Genomic DNA, 17,938 nt, shown 5'->3' on the forward strand with positions numbered 1-17,938 from the left:
CTCTGGCTGCCGGAGCCGCTCCCGCCCAGCACACACAGCCCTGCCTCTGCTCCCGAGTGGGTCGTCGCATAGGGCAACAGCTGAGGCTCCTCCACCCCCATTTCCATCTGTGTTGGGTCTTAGGAACTCAAGAGTGAATAGGATCTGGCTTTTGAGAACTCCTGGTGCGTGTGTGGGGTGGGGGTGGGGGGGTAGGGGCTGGACCTTTAATGGGGTACATCACACCATAACAGGCCAGACGGAGCAACTGTGGGGCGGTGGGAGTGTGAGGAGGGATGTGAATTGAGCCTTTTTTTTTTTTTTTTTTTAAGTTTATTTATTGAGAGAGAGGACATGCGCGAGCAGGGTAGCGGCAGAGAGAGAATCCCAAGCAGGCTCTGCACTGCCAGTGCAGGAACTCAGGAACCCTGAGATCATGACCCCAGCCGAAGCCGAGGGTCGGAGACTCAGACGCTCAACCGACTGAGCCACCCAGGCGCCCCAATTGGGCTTTTAACTTAATTTCAAGTGAGATGCCCTCCAAGGGGGGGTGGGGGGTGGGGGTGGCTCACATACACAGATGTGCCGAAATTCTACACTCAGTTTTAGGGAGTTCCGGAGTACAGGTTAAAAAGCCCAATCCAAGGCTCGTGGGAAGGCGGCGTCTGCTGACCATACTGGTTGCCGGGGCTTGGAGGCTGGACTGTGGAGCCACGGGTGTCAGGAGACCATGCTGCGCTGTCCGACACCCGATGGAGCCAGGACCCTGGGGAGTCCACTAGGAGGACGCCCAAGGAGCGCCGGGCGCCGTCCACAGCAAGTCCGTGAGACACGGAACGTCCGCTGCCGGGCGGGCGCTTCCAGCTCCCGGGTGCCTGGCGTAGAGCGCTTCCAGCGGAGAGACCCGTAACCACTACATCCGGTCGACGCAACCCCCGGAGCGCATGCGCAGTCAGGCTACCAGCTTAAAGACCGCCACCCCCACCGACGCGGCCGCTCTTGCGCCGCGGGGCTCCGATCCCAGCCTTCCCGTGAACCTCTGGGGCAGGCTCCGGCGCGAACGACGGAAGCGGCCGCTCTTGGTTTCCGGCAACACGACTGCGGCTGCCGGGCGACCCGGAAGTGTTCCCATTTTGCATCGTCGGGCCTCGGCGGCGGCCGGGCTCGGGGCGGACGTGCCACCATGGGGTCGTCGAAGAAGCATCGCGGGGAGAAGGAGGCGGCCGGGACGACGGCGGCGGCCAGCACCGGAGGCGCCACCGAGCAGCCGCCGCGGCACCGGGAGCACAAAAAACACAAGCACCGGAGCGGCGGCGGCGGCAGTAGCGGCGGCGAACGACGGAAACGGAGCCGGGAGCGTGGGGGCGAGCGCGGGAGCGGGCGGCGCGGGGCCGAGGTCGAGGCCCGCAGCGGCGCGCACGGGCGGGAGCGCAGCCAGGCAGAGCCCTCCGAGCGGCGCGTGAAGCGGGAGAAGCGCGATGACGGCTACGAGGCCGGTGAGGGGCGTGGCCTGTGGGGGCGGGGCGTACCCGGGGCCCCGGAGCGGGAGGGCCTGGGTGTGTGCAGGCCGAGTACTCTGGGCCTGGGCACCCCCAGGCTGTCTTCGTCGGCACTCATTAAAGGGCCTTCTGTGGTTATTTGGGGTTGAGGGTTGTCTCCCTCTACTGCGCTCCGCGAGGGCAGAGATTTTGTTTTCCTTGCAATTGGCACGTCCCAGGCCCTCAGTAAATGTGTTGAGTGAACGGATGAATGAAGTAGTCCCAGCGTGGGTAGAGACAGGAAGAAATCTGGTATTGAGCAGATCGTGCAGGGCTCATAGCAGGGATAAGAAACGGGTCTGAACGCAAAGGACCCTGTAGAAATTTGAGTTTTGTCTTGAGGGTGGTCGGGAGCCGTAGATTTGAGCCGAGGAGTGAGTTGATCATGTTGTTAGTGTCACCGCATTGAGAACTGGCTCAAGAGTAGTCAAGAGTGGAGGCCACGTGAGGGCTGATAGTGGTCTGCACCGAGGCAGTAGCAGGATGGAGAGACCCGAACAGATCGAAATCGTGTTTTGCGGAAGAAATTTAAGACATCTTAGCACTTGGATGAGGGTGGGAAGAGGAAGGAAATGAAAATGACTCCTTGAGTTTTGGTTGGAGCAGCTAGGTGGGTGGTTGTGTCGTCTCCTGAAATGGAGGAGTTTGGAAGAGGCCCTCATCTTTGGGCCTGTGTTCGGCACCTGAGCCAGGCTTCTTCTTGTTCTAGCCGCCGGCTCCAAAACGAGCTCAGGAGATGCCTCATCACTCAGCATCGAGGAGACCAAGTAAGTTCCGTCTCCCGTATGTTTCTGCTTTTATTTTCTGGGACAGCTTCTTGGGGGTGGCCTTCCCCACACTAAAGCATTCTCATTGAAATCAGAAGTGCCGAATGACCATCTGAGTTACAGAAGAGGACGCTAAGATCTGAGAGGAAGGATGGCCCGCTGGTTAAGGGGCAGGCCAGGCCTAGTGCCCGTGTTCCCCAATGTCCTAGGCTGCCTGGGTCAGGTCCTGTTCTGGGGACCCTCGTGATCTCTCAGTCTCATCCTGTTTTCACCCCGTCTGTCCTGAAATGTCTTTCGTGCACCTATTTCGTTGACGGCTCCTAACAGTTGTATCTCTTGCCCTCAGTAAACTCCGGGCAAAGTTGGGGCTGAAACCCTTGGAGGTCAATGCTGTCAAGAAGGGTGAGTGTGGGGCTGAGGATGGGGGTGAGGGAGGGTATTTTGGTGGAAGAAAAGGACCATCTGAAGGGGTCTCTGAGGAGGGTGGGGTTATGGCACAGGTTCAGCTCCATTTAGTGGCGCTGTCCGTGTGTGTGTGTGTGTGTGTGTGTGTGTGTGTGTGTGTGTGTGTATGTGTGTACGTAGTTGCCAATAGACATGAGGCTTCTCCCTACAGTGGTCATGGGGGTTTGGGAATCAGCTTATTCTTTAAGTTCAAATGGCTAGCATCACGTGCTAGCCTTGGGCTGTGAGGCAGCATTAATCAGGCTCAGACACATGCGTAGCTGCTACAAACTGACCTGAGCTGTGCACGTGTCAGGTGTGTTTGTTTTTTAAAGCATGACTTGGGGGGCTTGTAAGGCGTAGAGGGTGCCATCATACTGTGCGGGGTGACACGGAAGTGTGGAGATGTAGTGGGAGGAGTTAGGTGAAGGGTTCGATCCCCCCTCTCCTGGCCCCTTCTGGCCCCCTGAGCTGGAAGGGGGCAGGGTGAGTGGCTCCCTCCTCTCCCCACCAGCCACGGGCAGGCATAGCCTCACGTCTGGGCCCCCCTTCCAGAGGCGGGCACCAAGGAGGAGCCCGTGGCAGCCGATGTCATCAATCCCATGGCCTTGAGACAGCGAGAGGAGCTACGGGAGAAGCTGGCAGCCGCCAAAGAAAAGCGCCTCCTGAACCAGAAGCTGGGGTGAGGGGGTCCCTGCCGGGGTGGACAAGGGAAGGACCTGAGGAGGCTGCCGGGGAGCTCTTGAGTCAGGTTGGGGGAGCAGGAAAGGGGTTCTCCAGAAGGCCACTTTCTTTCCTCTTCAGGAAGATAAAGACACTGGGGGAGGATGACCCGTGGCTGGACGACACCGCGGCCTGGATTGAGCGGAGCCGGCAGCTTCAGAAGGAGAAGGACTTGGCGGAGAAGAGGGTGAGCGCCCGGGGAAGCTGGGGGCGGTCACCCAGGGCCTCTGGCAGCCCGACCGGCTGGTGAGGCAGGAGGCTTGTTCTTGGGAGGTGACCGGGCTCAGAGAGGTAGGAGGCCCACGGTCAATGCTGTCTGCTCTGGGTTCCCTACAATGGCCTGCTTTTTCTGCACTCCCACCTGGTAAAGTCCCACGTGTCTTCCAGTGATGCCGAATGGCGTGAGGTCATAGGTCACCCCCCTCCCATCCCGCAGGCCAAACTGCTGGAGGAGATGGACCAAGAGTTTGGTGTCAGCACTCTGGTGGAGGAGGAGTTTGGGCAGAGGCGGCAGGTAAGGCTGCTGCAGCGGCTGAGGGCAGGGAGGGGTGGACGCACCACTGTCCTTAGTGCTGGGGTCCCAGGGCTCGGGGAGTCCGGGCTCCTGACTTGTCTGGACGTTCCCTCTGCCTTGTAGGACCTGTACAGTGCCCGGGACCTCCAGGGCCTCACCGTGGAGCACGCTATCGATTCCTTCCGAGAGGGGGAGACCGTGATCCTCACCCTCAAGGACAAAGGTGGGTTGAGCTCAGGTGCTCTGGTTGGGGACGTAGGCACTGCTGAGTTGAGGGCAGACGTGAGTGGCCGCTGCTCCTGCCCTGTCCGCAGGTGTGCTGCAGGAGGAGGAGGATGTCCTGGTGAACGTGAACCTCGTAGATAAGGAGCGGGCAGAGAAAAACGTGGAGCTACGGAAGAAGAAGCCCGACTACTTGCCATATGCGGAGGATGAGAGTGTGGACGGCTTGGCCCAGGCAGGCCGGGCAGCACGGGGCTGTGAGATGGGGGCTCTGGGGCTTTTCAGGAACAGGCTGGATCCCGACCTGTCCCTCTTGTCCTGCAGCAGAAACCCCGCTCCATCCTGTCCAAGTACGACGAGGAGCTCGAGGGCGAGCGGCCGCACTCCTTCCGCTTGGAGCAGGGCGGCACCGCTGATGGCTTGCGGGAACGGGAGCTGGAGGAGATCCGGGCCAAGCTGCGGCTACAGGCTCAGTCCCTGAGCACAGTCGGGCCCCGGCTCGCCTCCGAGTACCTCACCCCCGAGGAGATGGTGAGCCCCGAGCCCTCCGGCCACGGCTTGTGATGGGGTGGGGCTTCCTCCCCCTCCTCCCGGGTCCTGTGCGGCCAGATGAGCTGTGGGGGATCGAGTGTGAGGGTCTTGGCCCTCATGGGTAAGCAGGGCGGTGTGGCAGGGAGCCAGAGGCTGCCAACAGAACGGGGACCGTTGAGACAGATGGTCCTGAGTTCGTGTTCAGGTTCTGCCAGCTCGTGCTTTGGGGGAGTCATTTAACCGTGAGGCCGAGGCTCCCCGTTTGGAATGGGAATGGCAGGAGCCCCCGTCTTGAGGGCCATTGCAAGGGTTAGTGACAGCGTGGGTGAGTGTAAGTTTACAGCTGTGTGTGGAGTTTGTGTTTGGGAGGATTGTGAACGCAGAGGTCGACGCCGGGCGCGGTGAACTGCTTGGCCACGTGATTAAGAGCAGGACCCCCTGAGCCACAAAAACAAGGTTCGCAATCCTGGCTGTCCCTCTCAGCTGGGCAACCTGAGGCAAGGAACGCAGACTCTCTGTCCTCAGTTTTCGTCATCTCACAGGTGGGACGAAGTCCCACCTCCCTCACGTGTTGTCTGTGTGCGGGAAGCGCTTAGGACAGAGGCTGGCACGGAGGAGCGCTAAGGAAGTGTTCGTTCTCGGGGGCTCGTGGCCGCCCGCCTTCCCCGTCTCAGGTGTCGCCTCTCCTCCCCTTAGGTGACCTTTAAAAAGACCAAACGGAGGGTGAAGAAGATCCGCAAGAAAGAGAAGGAGGTGGTCGTGCGGGCCGATGACTTATTGCCTCTTGGGGACCAGACTCAAGACGGGGACTTTGGTTCCAGGTGTGCTTGGAAAGAGGGGTGCGGGGTGGGGGCTGGCCTGGCCCAGGGGCCCGTGCTCACCCGAGAGGCCTCTCCCCCCAGATTGCGGGGCCGGGGTCGGCGCCGAGTGCCTGAGGCAGATGAGGAGGCCCCGGAGGAGGAGGAGAAGGAGCCGGTGCCTCAGCCCCCGCAGTCGGATGACACCCGCGTGGAGAACATGGACATCAGCGATGAGGGTGAGGCGCCCTGCCGGCCGGGGGCTGGTGGGGTGGGGGGAGCGGTCAAGGGCAGGGACGAGCACCCTGGGGCAAGGGGGTGATTCGAGCAGAGGCCTCCCGTGTTTCCGCCAGAGGAGGCTGGAGGCGCGCAGGCCGGGTCCCCAGAGGCGCTGGAGGAGGACGAGGCGGAGCTGGAGCTACAGAAGCAGCTGGAAAAGGGGCGCCGCCTGCGGCAGCTGCAACAGCTGCGGGACAGCGGCGAGAAGGTAGGGGGCCCCGGGGCTGGGCGGGAGCGGGTGGGTGCTGGCCTCTCCAGGGCTGGGGTCTCCGGGGACGGGTGTGCCGTGGCGCCCTGTCCCCGTGAGCACGGCACCTGCACTCCGGCCAGGATCCTCTTTTTTTTTTTTTTTTTTTTTTTTTCAACGTTTTATTTATTTTTGGGACAGAGAGAGACACAGCATGAATGGGGGAGGGGCAAAGAGAGAGAGAGAGACACAGAATTGGAAGCAGGCTCCAGGCTCTGAGCCATCAGCCCAGAGCCTGACGCGGGGCTCGAACTCACGGACCGCGAGATCGTGACCTGGCTGAAGTCGGACGCTTAACCGACTGCGCCACCCAGGCGCCCCCAGGATCCTCTTTTTTGTTTAACATCACGTCGTTAGCAGATCCCTAGGTTGGAGCGGTGTTTTTGCTCTAAGGTGGCGTAGGGTTGGAGCCTTCCCTGCCTCCCTCCCTTCTGTGGTTGGGTGCTGCGTGCCTGCCGCGAGTAAGGCATCGTCCCGAGGGCTGGGGAGTCATAGGTGAGCGGGACTGCGAGGGGCCCTGTGCTCACGGAACTGCGTTTCTAGCTGGGGGTGGAGGCCGGCACGCGTGCACGAACACACTCTGGTGGTGCCTCGAGCCGGGCAGACCAAACCCAGGAAGACGGAGCCGACGGCTGGGGGGCTGGCGTCTTGCATCAGCTGTCTGGGGGAGATCTCGCAGGGGGCGGCATCTGAGCTGAGACTTCTTAACACCGAGGAGCCAGCCTCGCAGGGATTGGCCTAGGACACTTGAGGACCCGGTGGCGTGAGCTGAGCAGAGGGGCCGGCGGTCCGTATGGCCTCGGTCGTTGCTGACCCTCAGCGGGCACTAGCGTGTCTGGGCACCGCTTGCGTGCTCTGTCGACTCACTTGGGCAAGTTGCCCAGGGTTACGTGACTGGTACGTGGGTTTGAACAGCCTGACTCCAAAGTCTGCGCTTTTAATCCTACCCCTGCCACTTCTGGAGCAAGAGAGACAGAGAGAGGCCGGGACAGGGAGCCCTGCGTGCCCAGCCGGTGGGGCAGAGCAGTGGGAGCTCCTGCGGGGGGATCCGAGAAGCAGCAGCCCCTGAAGTCGAGGAGAGCCGCGGGAGTGGGGCTCCCAGAAGCCAAGAAGGACTTTCAAGGAGGGACAGGCGGGTCAGGTGCGGCACAGTGTGTCAGCAAGACTGAGGAGACACGGAAGCGAGGGCGGCAACTTGGGACAGTTAGAGCCGGAGCAGGTGGACCGCACGAACACTGGAGCGCGGGGGCTCAGGCGCTCGGCCGTTGCAGCGGGGCATGGCTGCGACCCGGTAAAACTTTATTTGTGGCAGCAGGTGGTGGCGGGTACTTTGTCCACCGCTGCCCTAAAGAGGGTCAGAGAAATGGGCAGTAGCTGAAGGGGGCGTGATGGAGAGTAGGTTTTTTTTTTTTTTTTCTGTACTTAACGGTTAATAGTGTTAGTATTTTACAGATCGGATCTAAGAATCGTAGAGTTTGTGGCTGGAAGGACTGCGCAGAGGTCACGTGGCCCGATGGTTCTCAGCCTGGGCTGAGCCCGAGTCACCTGGGGGTGTTTGTAAACATGGCTGGGCCGCACCCCGCAGTAGTTAGGTGCAGGGCAGTTGAAAGAGTATCATAATGAACTTCCTTAATTTTAAATTACTTTTAATGTTTATTTATCTTTGAGAGAGAGAGAACGGGGAGGGGCAGAGAGAGAGGGCGACAGAATTTGAAGCAGGCTCCAGGCTCTGTGCTGTCAGCACAGAGCCCGACGTGGGGCTCAAACTCGCGAACCACGGGATCGTGACCTGAGCTGAAGTCAGACGCTTAACCAAGACTGGGCCCCCCAGGCGCCCCCATGATGAGCTTTTTTACACGTCCTCTTAATTCAGTATTTGTAAACATTTTGTCACAGTGCTCTCTCCTCGCTTTCTCTTTTCTGTTTTTTCTGAATCCCTGAAAGTAAGTTGCGGACTCTGTGACTCTTTCCCCCGAGGCACTTCAGCAGGCATCTCTAAAAATAAGGACATTGCCTTACGTAGCTGTGTTCCCTTAAAAATCCCATATGGCACTCGCTGAACCCCAGGCTCAGGGGACCCCACCTTCCCCGGAGGAAAAAATCCCATAAATCCTCTGATAGCAGTCCGTGACAAAACTTCCCAGTTATGCCCCCAACGCCTTTTGGTTTTGAACCAACGTCTAATCCAGTTTTAAATTCTCAGAAGGTTTTCTTAAGTGACGGCGATTCACGAGTGTGCTCGCTGCCGATCCCAGGGAGCGAGAGAAGTGAAGAGAAGGGAGGAGCTATTTTCAGGAGCAAACCCTTAAGGAGCAAGGCAGGGGTGGGACCTGGAGTGCTGGTCGGGGTGGCCTTTGAGTGGAGCCAGGTCACGTCGTGGTTTGTCTCGGGGAGGGCAGGAGCGGGCACGGCAGGTGCAGGTGGCTGGTGGGGGGACGAAGTTAAGGGAGACAACCCGTCTGGTTGTCTGTTTTCCAGCGGGGAGGTGGAGGGTGGGGGTGGACGCGGGGTCTTGGGGAGGTGGGGCGCTGTGTTGGAGCCCGGAGTCGGGTACAGGGCGAAAAGCAGGTCTGCTGGGCAGGTGAACGGAGACTCCGCATTTGCAACAAGGGGTCGCGAGTCGGAAGCGGGTCTGCGCATTTAAGGGTTTCTGCGGCCCGTCCAGGTGCTCCGTGTTGTCAGCCAAGTAGGTGATGTCTGGGAGGAATCCGGGTTGGGTTTGTCGAGGGGAGAGACAAGGTAAAGTGTTGCAGAGGAGGGACCCTGCTGACGCACAGAATGCACGCTGGGTGGTACGGACGCACCAGGAGGGGCGACGGGTGGGAGGACGGGACTGGAGTCCCGGTGAGGTGGGGGGGAGTTACTGGATTGAGGTTTACAGGGTAAGTGAGCTGGGAAGATGGGGGGCAGCAGATGGAGAGGAGACGGGGCGGGGCTGTGGATGTCGGTGATGATGAGCCAGGGCTGGGAGGGTGAGCCCTGGCGGGGGAGGGTAGGGGGGGAGAGGCTGGGGAACCGGTTGTTAGCGGCCAGGAGTTCAGCAAACCTCTGGGGTAGTGGTTGGATGGGTCCTTTGGAGGCAGAGGTCCCCGAGAGTGCAGACGAGAGGAGGAGCAGAGGGAAGGCAGGAAGCCGGGTGCTGGAATCCACAGTGAAAGTGAGGAGGCCGGGAGGTGATGGGCGTCCGGGAGCAGCAGGTGCCCCCCACATGCCAGGGCCTGCGCCCCGCGGGACGTCAGGAATGAGGCGGGGCTGCTCTCTGCACCTTCACAGAGTTCACGGTGCCGCGGGATGTTCGTGTCATTCCGCGGCGAGTAACTTGCCAAACGCCCAGCGTCCAGCAGGGAACACGGCAGCTGAAAGCACAGGAGTGTCTGTCCTCGTGAAACTTTTGTTCTAGATGAGAGAGGGCAGAACAACATCTGGCGGTGAGAACCGCCGTGAGGAGAGGAGAGAGAGGAAAGGGCGAGGCGGTGGGGAGATCAGGAGTAAAGGAGCATTCCCGTTTTCAGTCGGCTGGTCAGGGAGGGCCTCCCTGAGGAGGTGACGGTTGAGACGAGATGAAGTGAGCCTCAGCGACATCCTAGGGCACGGTTCCGAGGTGAGGGAGCGCCTGGTACCTGAGGCGCTGAGGCAGGAGCGACTGGGCTCGCTCAGGAAGTTGGGTGAGGCCCGTGTGGCGTGAGCCACGGGGAGAGTGGCAGGGAAGGAGGTGGGCAGAGGCCACGTCAGGCGGGGGCTTGCTCTCGCGGTAGGTTTAGCCGGTGCGGTTCTGTCGGAGGAAGACCAGGTGGGATGGTGGCCCGCTGGGGACCGTGGAGACCAGGAGAAGCCGCTGTGTGCGGAGTGCATCTTGAGGGTGGAATTGACAGTGTTGGCTGATGGACCGATCGCATGCGAGATCGCGAGCGGGTGTGAGAGGTTAAGGACGTCCCCTAGGAACCCTGACTTGAACAGCTGGCCGTTGACTGAGTTAAGGAGCAGGGAGGGCCGTTCCTGAGATGGGAAGGGCTAGGGGAGGACAGGTTTGGGGGAGACGACCCAAGGGTTCGGTTTTGGCTGTGTTTGAGGTGCCTTTTTATTAGACGTGTTGGACACCAAACGGGCAGTTGGATGCAAGAACTTGAACGTCAAGGGAGAGGCTGAGGCTGGAGGATAGATGCAGAAGTCAGTAAGTATGGAGACGCGAGTCAAAAGCCATAGGAGTGGGTAGAGTCCCCAGGACGGTGAGTGTGGATAAAGGAGGGGAGCCCGAGGAGGAGAGTGCGTGAGGAAGACCGGGAGGACGGGTGTTGTCCTCGAAGCCCCGTGCCGAGAGGTTCTTGACAGGAGGCATCTGTGACAAATGCTATGGAGAATTAGGGTATCCGGGATGAGCGCTGACCTCTGGATTGGGCAGCACGGAGGTCATCCGTGCTGTTGCCCAAAGTGGCCTCGGTGGGAAATGCGGGCAGATCAGGCAGGCTGTAGTGAGGTTGGTGATATGAGATTACCAGAGGAAAGCCGGTCGTGTTTCTGTACCCCAGCAAGAGATAGAAGATATGTTAAAAAAAGATAGTGTTTATGAAGGCGTTACAGGTGGTGAGGTAATACGGGCAAGCAATAGACAGGTTGCTAAACAGATGTTTTCTATCTTTTCTAAACGAGTAACGGATAAGGAAGATAGCAACAAAATAAAAAGGAGTAAATGATGCGTAAGATTTGGAAGGGAGGGGCGCCTGGGGGGCTCAGTCCGTTAAGTGTCCCGACTTCGGCTCACGGTCCAGGAGTTCGAGCCCCACGTCGGGCTCTGTGCTGACAGCTCAGAGCCTGGATCCTGCTTCGGATTCTGTGTCTTCCTCTCTCTCTGCCCCTCCCCCGCTTGCACTCCGTCTCCCTCAAAAATAAACGTTAGAAAAAAAAAGATCTGTACGGGGAAGATCCTAGTCTGTTTTCAAAAGACATTAAAGAAGACAGGTACACTGTTGTTTTAGGCAGCTAGAGCTGCCGTGACAAAATGCCACAGACAAGGTAGTTTAAGCCACAGAAATTTATTTCTCAAAGTCCTGGAGTCTGAAATCTCGGGAGGGTGTTCAGGAGTTTTGGCTGCTCCTGAGGCTTGTCGGTGGCCGTCTTCTCACCGTGGCCTCTCGTGGCCTTTTCCCCGTGTGCCTGCATCCTTGGGGTGTCGCTCTCTCTCTACAAGGATACCAACCTGCTGGATTAGGGCCTCACCCTTATGACCTCTGACCATGACCATCTCCTTAAAGGCCCTGTCTCCAAACACAGTCGTACTGGGGGTAGGGTTTCAACATAGGAATTTTGGGGGGACGCAGCGCAGTCCATAACAGCTGCGTTAATGGATAGGACATTTCAGAACAAAGTTAAGGAAATTATGTTTGTGACTTTGTAGCAGAGAAAAATTTTTTTCCTTTTTTTAATTGCATTAAAATACATAGAACATAAAATTTGCCACTTGGGCCTTTATTAATATATATACATTTTAGAGAGAGAGTGCGTGGGGGAGAGGGGCAGCGGGAGAGAGAGCATCCCGAGCAGGCTCCACTCAGCACCGAGCCCGACCTGGGGCTTCATCCCACGACCCTGGGATGGTGACCCAAGTCAAAATGGAGAGTCGGACGCTCAACTGACTGAGCCACCCAGGCGCCCCTTAACCATTTTTAAATGTTCAGTTCAGTGATGTTAAATCCCTTCACGTGGTTGTGCAGCCAGCCGTCTCCATCTATCCCTAGAACTCTTCCTGTCTTGGAACCCTAAAACTCCGTTCCCATTAAACACTCTCATCTCTAGGCCCCAGGCAGCCGCGCTCTACCTCCTGTCCGTGTGATTTTGACCTTCTCTAGGGACCTCCTGTCGGGGGCATCACAGGTTTTTTTTTTTGCTTTTTTTGTGTGTGTGTGATTGGATGATTTTAGGAGAAAGATTTTTAAACGATAAAAATGTAAAGCGTAAACCATGAGGGGAGGAAAAAAACCCCTAATATTTACTTAGAAATTAAGAACTGGAGTTATTTGAAAAAGGTGTCACGAGGAGTCCAAGATGGGCCAGGAGAAGATCTCTGCCCACGTACACGTAACCGTCATGGAAGGGTTGGTGTCGAGAATATCCGAACAACAAAAATGGGCAAAATGGGGAAACAGGCAGAAGACCCCAGCAGGCACTTCACAGAAGCGGAAGGAGAAATAGCCAGTTGGAGACCCAGGGGGGCCCAGCTTCGTTCGTGGTCAAGGAAAGGCGAGCCACGAGGACGTCAACGTCCCGCCCGCACCGTTTGGCAGAAATGTCCGAGTCTGACGGGATCAAGTGTCAGGGTTTGGAGCAGCCAGAATCCTCACACGCACTTGCCCGCGCGCTCCGGGGCCTGGGCGTCACGTCGCTGGTCGCTGCGTCCTGTGCGGAAAGACAGAAGGGCCGTCCGCAGCGCCAGGTGCCTAGGTTAAGTACGTTCACATCGTGGAACACGATTCTGTAGTGAAAGGCTAACGAAGTATAGCCGCTCGTGTCAGGATGAATCTTAAAACGTATTAAAAAAAAAAAAAGCAAATCACGGAGGAATCTGCAGCACGGTTCAGATTGTATGATGTTTTAAAAACGTGCAGCTGGGGGCACCTGGGTGGCTCAGTAAGTTGAGGGTCCGACATCGGCTCAGGCCATGATCTTGTAGTTCGTGAGTTCGAGCCCCACTCGGGCTTGCTGCTGTCAGCACAGAGCCTGCTTTGGAACCTCTGTCCCCCTCTTGCTGCCCCTCCCCCGCTTGTGCTTTCTCAAAAATAAAGCATTTAAAAAAAAATACACAACCAGGGCACCTAGGTGGCTCAGTCGTTAGGCATCTCACTTCGGCTCAGGTCACGATCTCACGGTTCGTGAGTTCGAGTCCCGATGATCTCACGGTTCGTGAGTTCGAGTCCCATATCGGGTGAGCTTAAGCCCTGCTTCGGGTAAAACATGAGCCCCCCACTTAGGTAAAACACAAGCCCTGCTTCAGGTGAGCCCCGCTTCTCTTTCTGTCTCTCTCTCTGCCCCTTGCTCACTTGCGCCCTCCGTCTCTGTCCCTCTCTCTCTCAAAAAAAAAACAAAAACAAAAACAACACACAACCAGGGGCGCCTGGGTGGCTCAGTCAGTTAAGCGTCTGACTCTTGATTTTGGCTCGGATCACGATCTCACACCATGAGATCAAGCCTTGTGTCAGGCTCTGTGCTGGCCACATGGAGCCTGCTTGGGATTCTCTGTCTCCCTCTCTCTATGCCCTCCCCCTACTATGCGCTCTTTCTCTCTCAGAATAAACTTAAAAAAAAAAAAAAAAAAGTACAACAAAATAATACCCTGTTTGTGGATGGGTCCTTGTGCGGTAAAACCGTAAAGAAAAGCTAGTGAGGGGCGCCTGGGTGGCTCAGCTGGTTAAGCGTCCGACTTCGGCTCGGGTCATGATCTTGTGGTTTATGAGTTGGAGCCCCCCATCGGGCTCTGCACTAATAGAGCCTGCCTGGGATTGTCTCTCTTTCTCTCTCTTTCTCTCTCTCTGCCCCTGCCCTGGTAGCTCTCTCCATCTCTCTCCCTCTCTCTCAAAATAAGTAAATAAACTTTATTAAAAAAGGAGAGTAAAGCCAGTGAATCATGAGCCCAAAAAGGGGCGAGGAGACAGTCAGGCTTGAAAGGATATTAATGATATGTCTGAGAGTGGGCCATGGGTGCCTGGGTGTGTGTTTAGTTATTACTATTTTTAAACATGCACGTGCCCGGACCCTTTTATGTTTATGGTGATATTCGTTAAAAAAAATAAACGTAGTAAAACAGGATGGAAGGAAGGGGTGTGGAAGTGGATGTGGTGACTGGAAACTTCTCTGAGGAGCTTGCTGTCGGGGCAAAGCACGAAAGTGTGGGGTGGAAGGAGGGGAGATCCTAGACGGTCCTGGGTGCTTATAGGAGTGCGGTGTGGAGGGGACCGGTGGGTGGCATCGGGAGCGGAGTTGTGAGGGGCCTTGGGGCCGTGCTGGGCCAGAGGGTGGCCTGAGGGAGGAGCGAGGCAGGCGGTGCGGGGGGGCGGTGGGTGCCAGAAGTGTGTGGGAGTTCCACAGGCGTCTCCCCACCCTGTGGGCTCAGGGAAGGGTTCTGGAAGAGGTGTTTGAAACTGGAGTTTGTGGGGTGAAGGGTGGGTGGCGGTGGAGTGGCCGAGAGGCCCTGGGTGCCCCGGTCCCAGAGGAAGACGTGAGGCTGTGGGGCTTTGGAGAACGGCTGTGTGGAATTCCGGATGTTAATTTAAAGGGCAGAAGGGAGCCATCGATGGCTCTGCGGCAGAGGAGTGACCTAGCGAGATGGGTGTAGGTGCAGAGTGGGGGAGCGGACGGGGAGCCAGGGAGGAAGCAGAGACCAGCCAGGTCCGCTGTGGACATAGGAGCGGCCTCTGGGTCTCGACGGCACCTCCCCAGAAACTTCTGGGTTTGCCCACAGCTGCTCCCTCCCCCAGGTGGTGGAGATTGTGAAGAAGCTGGAAGCCCGCCAGCGGGGCTGGGAAGAAGACGAGGACCCCGAGCGGAAGGGGGCCATCGTGTTCAACGCCACGTCGGAGTTCTGCCGCACGCTGGGGGAGATCCCCACCTACGGGCTGGCGGGCAACCGGGAGGAACAGGAAGAGCTCATGGTGGGTCCTCGGGCGGCCTGCCTCTCCCCCCTGCTCCCCTCGGCTCCGGCTTGGGCCCCCCCACTCTGGTCAGGTCCCCAATAACGAGCCTCAGGGCCCCAGTGGGTTAGGAGGCTGGGGGCGGGGAGGGGTTGGGGCTCCCTGGGCTGACCCTGGCCTCCTGACCCCCAGGACTTTGAACGAGACGAGGAACGCTCGGCCAACGGCGGCTCTGAGTCCGACGGGGAGGAGAACATCGGCTGGAGCACCGTCAACCTGGACGAGGAGAAGCAGCAGCAGGATGTGAGGGGCGCGGAGCGAGGCGGGGGGTGGGGGGGGAGGAGCAGGGGCCCACGGCGCAGCGGGGTTGGGGGCCGGGGGACCTGGAGCAGTGGCCCGTTGTCTCAGAGCCCCGCCGTCCCCCTCTGCGATGGGGCCTGTGATGCTCACAGGGTCGTGGTGAGGATTCAGCGAGGCATCTGGCGTGGGGCCGGTCACCGGAAGGACCGCGGTTGTGTGCGGTGGGGGGGAGGGTGGGGGGGGAGGGGGGAGAAGAGGCCGCGCGGCCCGCTCACCACCTTCGTCCCGTGTGCCGCCCCCCAGTTCTCTGCCTCCTCCACCACCATCCTGGACGAGGAGCCCATCGTGAATAGAGGGCTGGCAGCTGCCCTGCTGCTGTGTCAGAACAAAGGTGAGGGCTGTGAGCCCTGCGGGGACGGCAGGGTGAGCCACTCCCTGGGCCCTGCGAGCTGCCCCCCTGCCCCCAGGTCTGGGGCGGTCATAGCAGCATCTGGCCTTTCTGCGCCGTGTCACCCCATTTTTGACGGCTTTGCCCATCCCACCGCCCCCCCCCCACCCACCCGACAAAGCCACCACTCGCTCCTGAAGTCTTGGCATCTCTGGGGAGAACCGGGGCAGTGGAAGTGGTCAGGCCGTGGCCTTGAGAGACCCTGGCTTGAGGACCCGGCGGGCCTCCTGGAGTCTGACCACCGCCTCTCCCCAGGGCTGCTGGAGACCACGGTGCAGAAGGTGGCCCGGGTGAAGGCGCCCAACAAGTCCCTGCCGTCGGCCGTGTACTGCATCGAAGACAAGATGTGAGTGGGGCGGTTGGGCAGCGGGTCACGGGGGTGTCACCGGCCGGAGGCTGTGGGGAACTCAGGCGGGGTGGGCGGTGCTGGCCCTGAGGCCCCCCCTGTCTCGCACCCAGGGCCATCGACGACAAGTACAGCCGGCGGGAGGAGTACCGAGGCTTTACCCAGGACTTCAAGGAGAAGGACGGCTACAAACCCGACGTTAAGATTGAGTATGTGGACGAGACGGGCCGGAAACTCACGCCCAAGGAGGTGAGCAGGGCTGTGGGCGACTGAGTCACGGAGAGGTGGGGCCCCTGCCCTTCCCGGAGGAGGCAGAGCTGCACCGCGGGGTCTTGGCTGGAGTGTTGGTAAGGTGTCAGAGCCCCTGTGCCTCAGTTTCCATCTCTGGGGGGCACAGCAGGCTCCATCATGGGCCCGATGCCGGCCTGCCCCCTCGTGGCTTGACCTACCCTGGGGGCCGCCTTTCTGGTGGCTGGTGTCCAGGCCCCCGCCCCACTGGCGCTCTTCCCCACGTGCTCCCAGCCCAGCCTCGGGGTGCACCGTCAATCTGGACGGCCCACCCAGCCCCAGCCCCTGGCCGGCTCAGCCTCCGCACGCAGGTCTCACTGAGGATCCTCAGTGTCCCTGTCGCGGCACCTCCGGCCCCCGAGTCCGTCTCTGTGACTCTGCGGAGCCCCTGGGGGGCGCCAGGTCGCTGCCTTCCAGCCCCGTCCCAACCACCCCTCCCCTGCCCTCTGGGGCACAGGCGGCTCTCACACGGTTCCTGCCCCGGGTCCCTAGGCTTTCCGGCAGCTGTCCCACCGCTTCCACGGGAAAGGCTCAGGCAAGATGAAGACTGAGCGGCGGATGAAGAAGCTGGACGAGGAGGCGGTGGGTGGCCCGTGGAGACGTGGGGTGGCTTCGGCACCTGCTGGTGCTGGGGTGATGGGTCTTATGGGGCCCACTCCTGCCCTGTGCTGACTGGCCCTTGTCCTGCAGCTCCTGAAGAAGATGAGCTCCAGCGACACGCCCCTGGGCACAGTGGCTTTGCTCCAGGAGAAGCAAAAGGCCCAGAAGACCCCGTATATCGTGCTCAGTGGCAGCGGCAAGAGCATGAACGCGTGAGTGGGGAAGCACGGCGGGCAGGGCCGGGGCCGGGGCAGGGGCCGGGGCAGGGGCGGGGGCAGGGGCGGGGGCAGGGGCAGGGGCCACCTGACCGGGTGGGAAGGCCCAAGCCGGTGTCCAGCCTCATGCTTCTCTTCTCTCCGCAGGAACACCATCACCAAGTGAATCCGATCTCCCTTCCGATCCCCTCCGCGACTTTAATATTAAATAAAGTTCCCTCCTTATTTTTTCCTCCTTCGTCATGGTGCAGATTCCAGGGTTAGACCTGGGAGGAGGGGCAGGCAGTGCTGGGCGGGGCATCTGCTGCCCTCAGGCGGGCTCTGGTTGCTGTGTGACCTCAGGACGGTCCCTGAATCTCTCTGAGCCTTAGTTCTGCCATTTGTACAAAGCACCTCTGCTTCATAGACTGTCTTGTGAGGATTAAATGAGTTCATCCATCCATCCATCCATCCATCCATCCATCCATCCATCTACCCACCCACCCACCCACCTGGCATTTAGAGGCGAGCAGGACCCCTCAGAGATGCCTCAGAGTCTGACATCTGCTAGGTATGACCCAGCCATCCAGTGACACAGATGAAGAGACGAGGGAGAGACTGTCCAGATCCTCTAGGACAGTCCTCCACCCCCGCCCTCACCCCCGGCGTGGCGGTTCAGGTCCTGGCTGATTGTCAAAGGTCGCACCTTACCCTCGCCAGGGATGGCTGTCGGGTGAGAAGTGGAGGTGGTTTTAGAGCCTCGGTCACCCTGGTCTCTCCAGCCTCTGATGGCACATGAATCACTGCCCTCGGGGGCCCGGGACCGCGTGGGCCAGTGGGCCGGGCTCCACGCCGCGTTCCTCGAGCCCCTGTGCCGCCCCCGTCTGCTTGGGGACGTGTCCCGCGTGTGGTTCCCCAGGGAGGCGAGCTCTGAAGGAGGCTTGGACGTGCCACGACGGGACGCACCAGAGCCCTGAACCGAGGCTCCCGTTGGAGAGCTGGTGTCCTGCTGCCGCCGGTGCCCAAACACATTCCAGGTGGTTCGCAGGTTTTTTTTTTGAGGCCAACAAACGCGAAGTAGAAGAGAAGGTTGGTTTCAAACG

General features: G+C 59.4%; 1 protein-coding gene across 3 annotated transcripts; it reads left to right on the forward strand.

The window, feature by feature from the left end:
• Positions 1-295: 295 nt before the first annotated feature.
• SART1 (spliceosome associated factor 1, recruiter of U4/U6.U5 tri-snRNP) lies at positions 296-17,088 on the forward strand. 3 transcript variants are annotated; one of them, XM_045486824.1, is made up of 20 exons: positions 296-1,475; positions 2,227-2,284; positions 2,631-2,686; positions 3,284-3,410; positions 3,533-3,638; positions 3,888-3,965; positions 4,089-4,188; positions 4,280-4,422; positions 4,512-4,718; positions 5,415-5,539; positions 5,621-5,754; positions 5,869-6,002; positions 14,507-14,680; positions 14,852-14,962; positions 15,263-15,350; positions 15,663-15,753; positions 15,867-16,002; positions 16,534-16,623; positions 16,732-16,891; positions 16,938-17,088. In XM_045486824.1, exons 1-19 carry the CDS (start codon positions 1,163-1,165, stop codon positions 16,855-16,857), a joined length of 2,397 nt encoding a protein of 798 aa, XP_045342780.1. In that variant the 5' UTR covers positions 296-1,162; the 3' UTR covers positions 16,858-16,891; positions 16,938-17,088. The 3 variants fall into 3 exon arrangements, with proteins under 3 accessions (XP_045342780.1, XP_045342778.1, XP_045342779.1); XM_045486822.1 differs by having other exon boundaries at positions 16,732-16,853; positions 17,004-17,088; XM_045486823.1 differs by having other exon boundaries at positions 4,515-4,718; positions 16,732-16,853; positions 17,004-17,088.
• Positions 17,089-17,938: the final 850 nt, after the last annotated feature.

Source organism: Leopardus geoffroyi, chromosome D1 (genome assembly GCF_018350155.1).
Source record: "Leopardus geoffroyi isolate Oge1 chromosome D1, O.geoffroyi_Oge1_pat1.0, whole genome shotgun sequence".
Lineage (NCBI taxonomy): Eukaryota > Metazoa > Chordata > Mammalia > Carnivora > Felidae > Leopardus > Leopardus geoffroyi.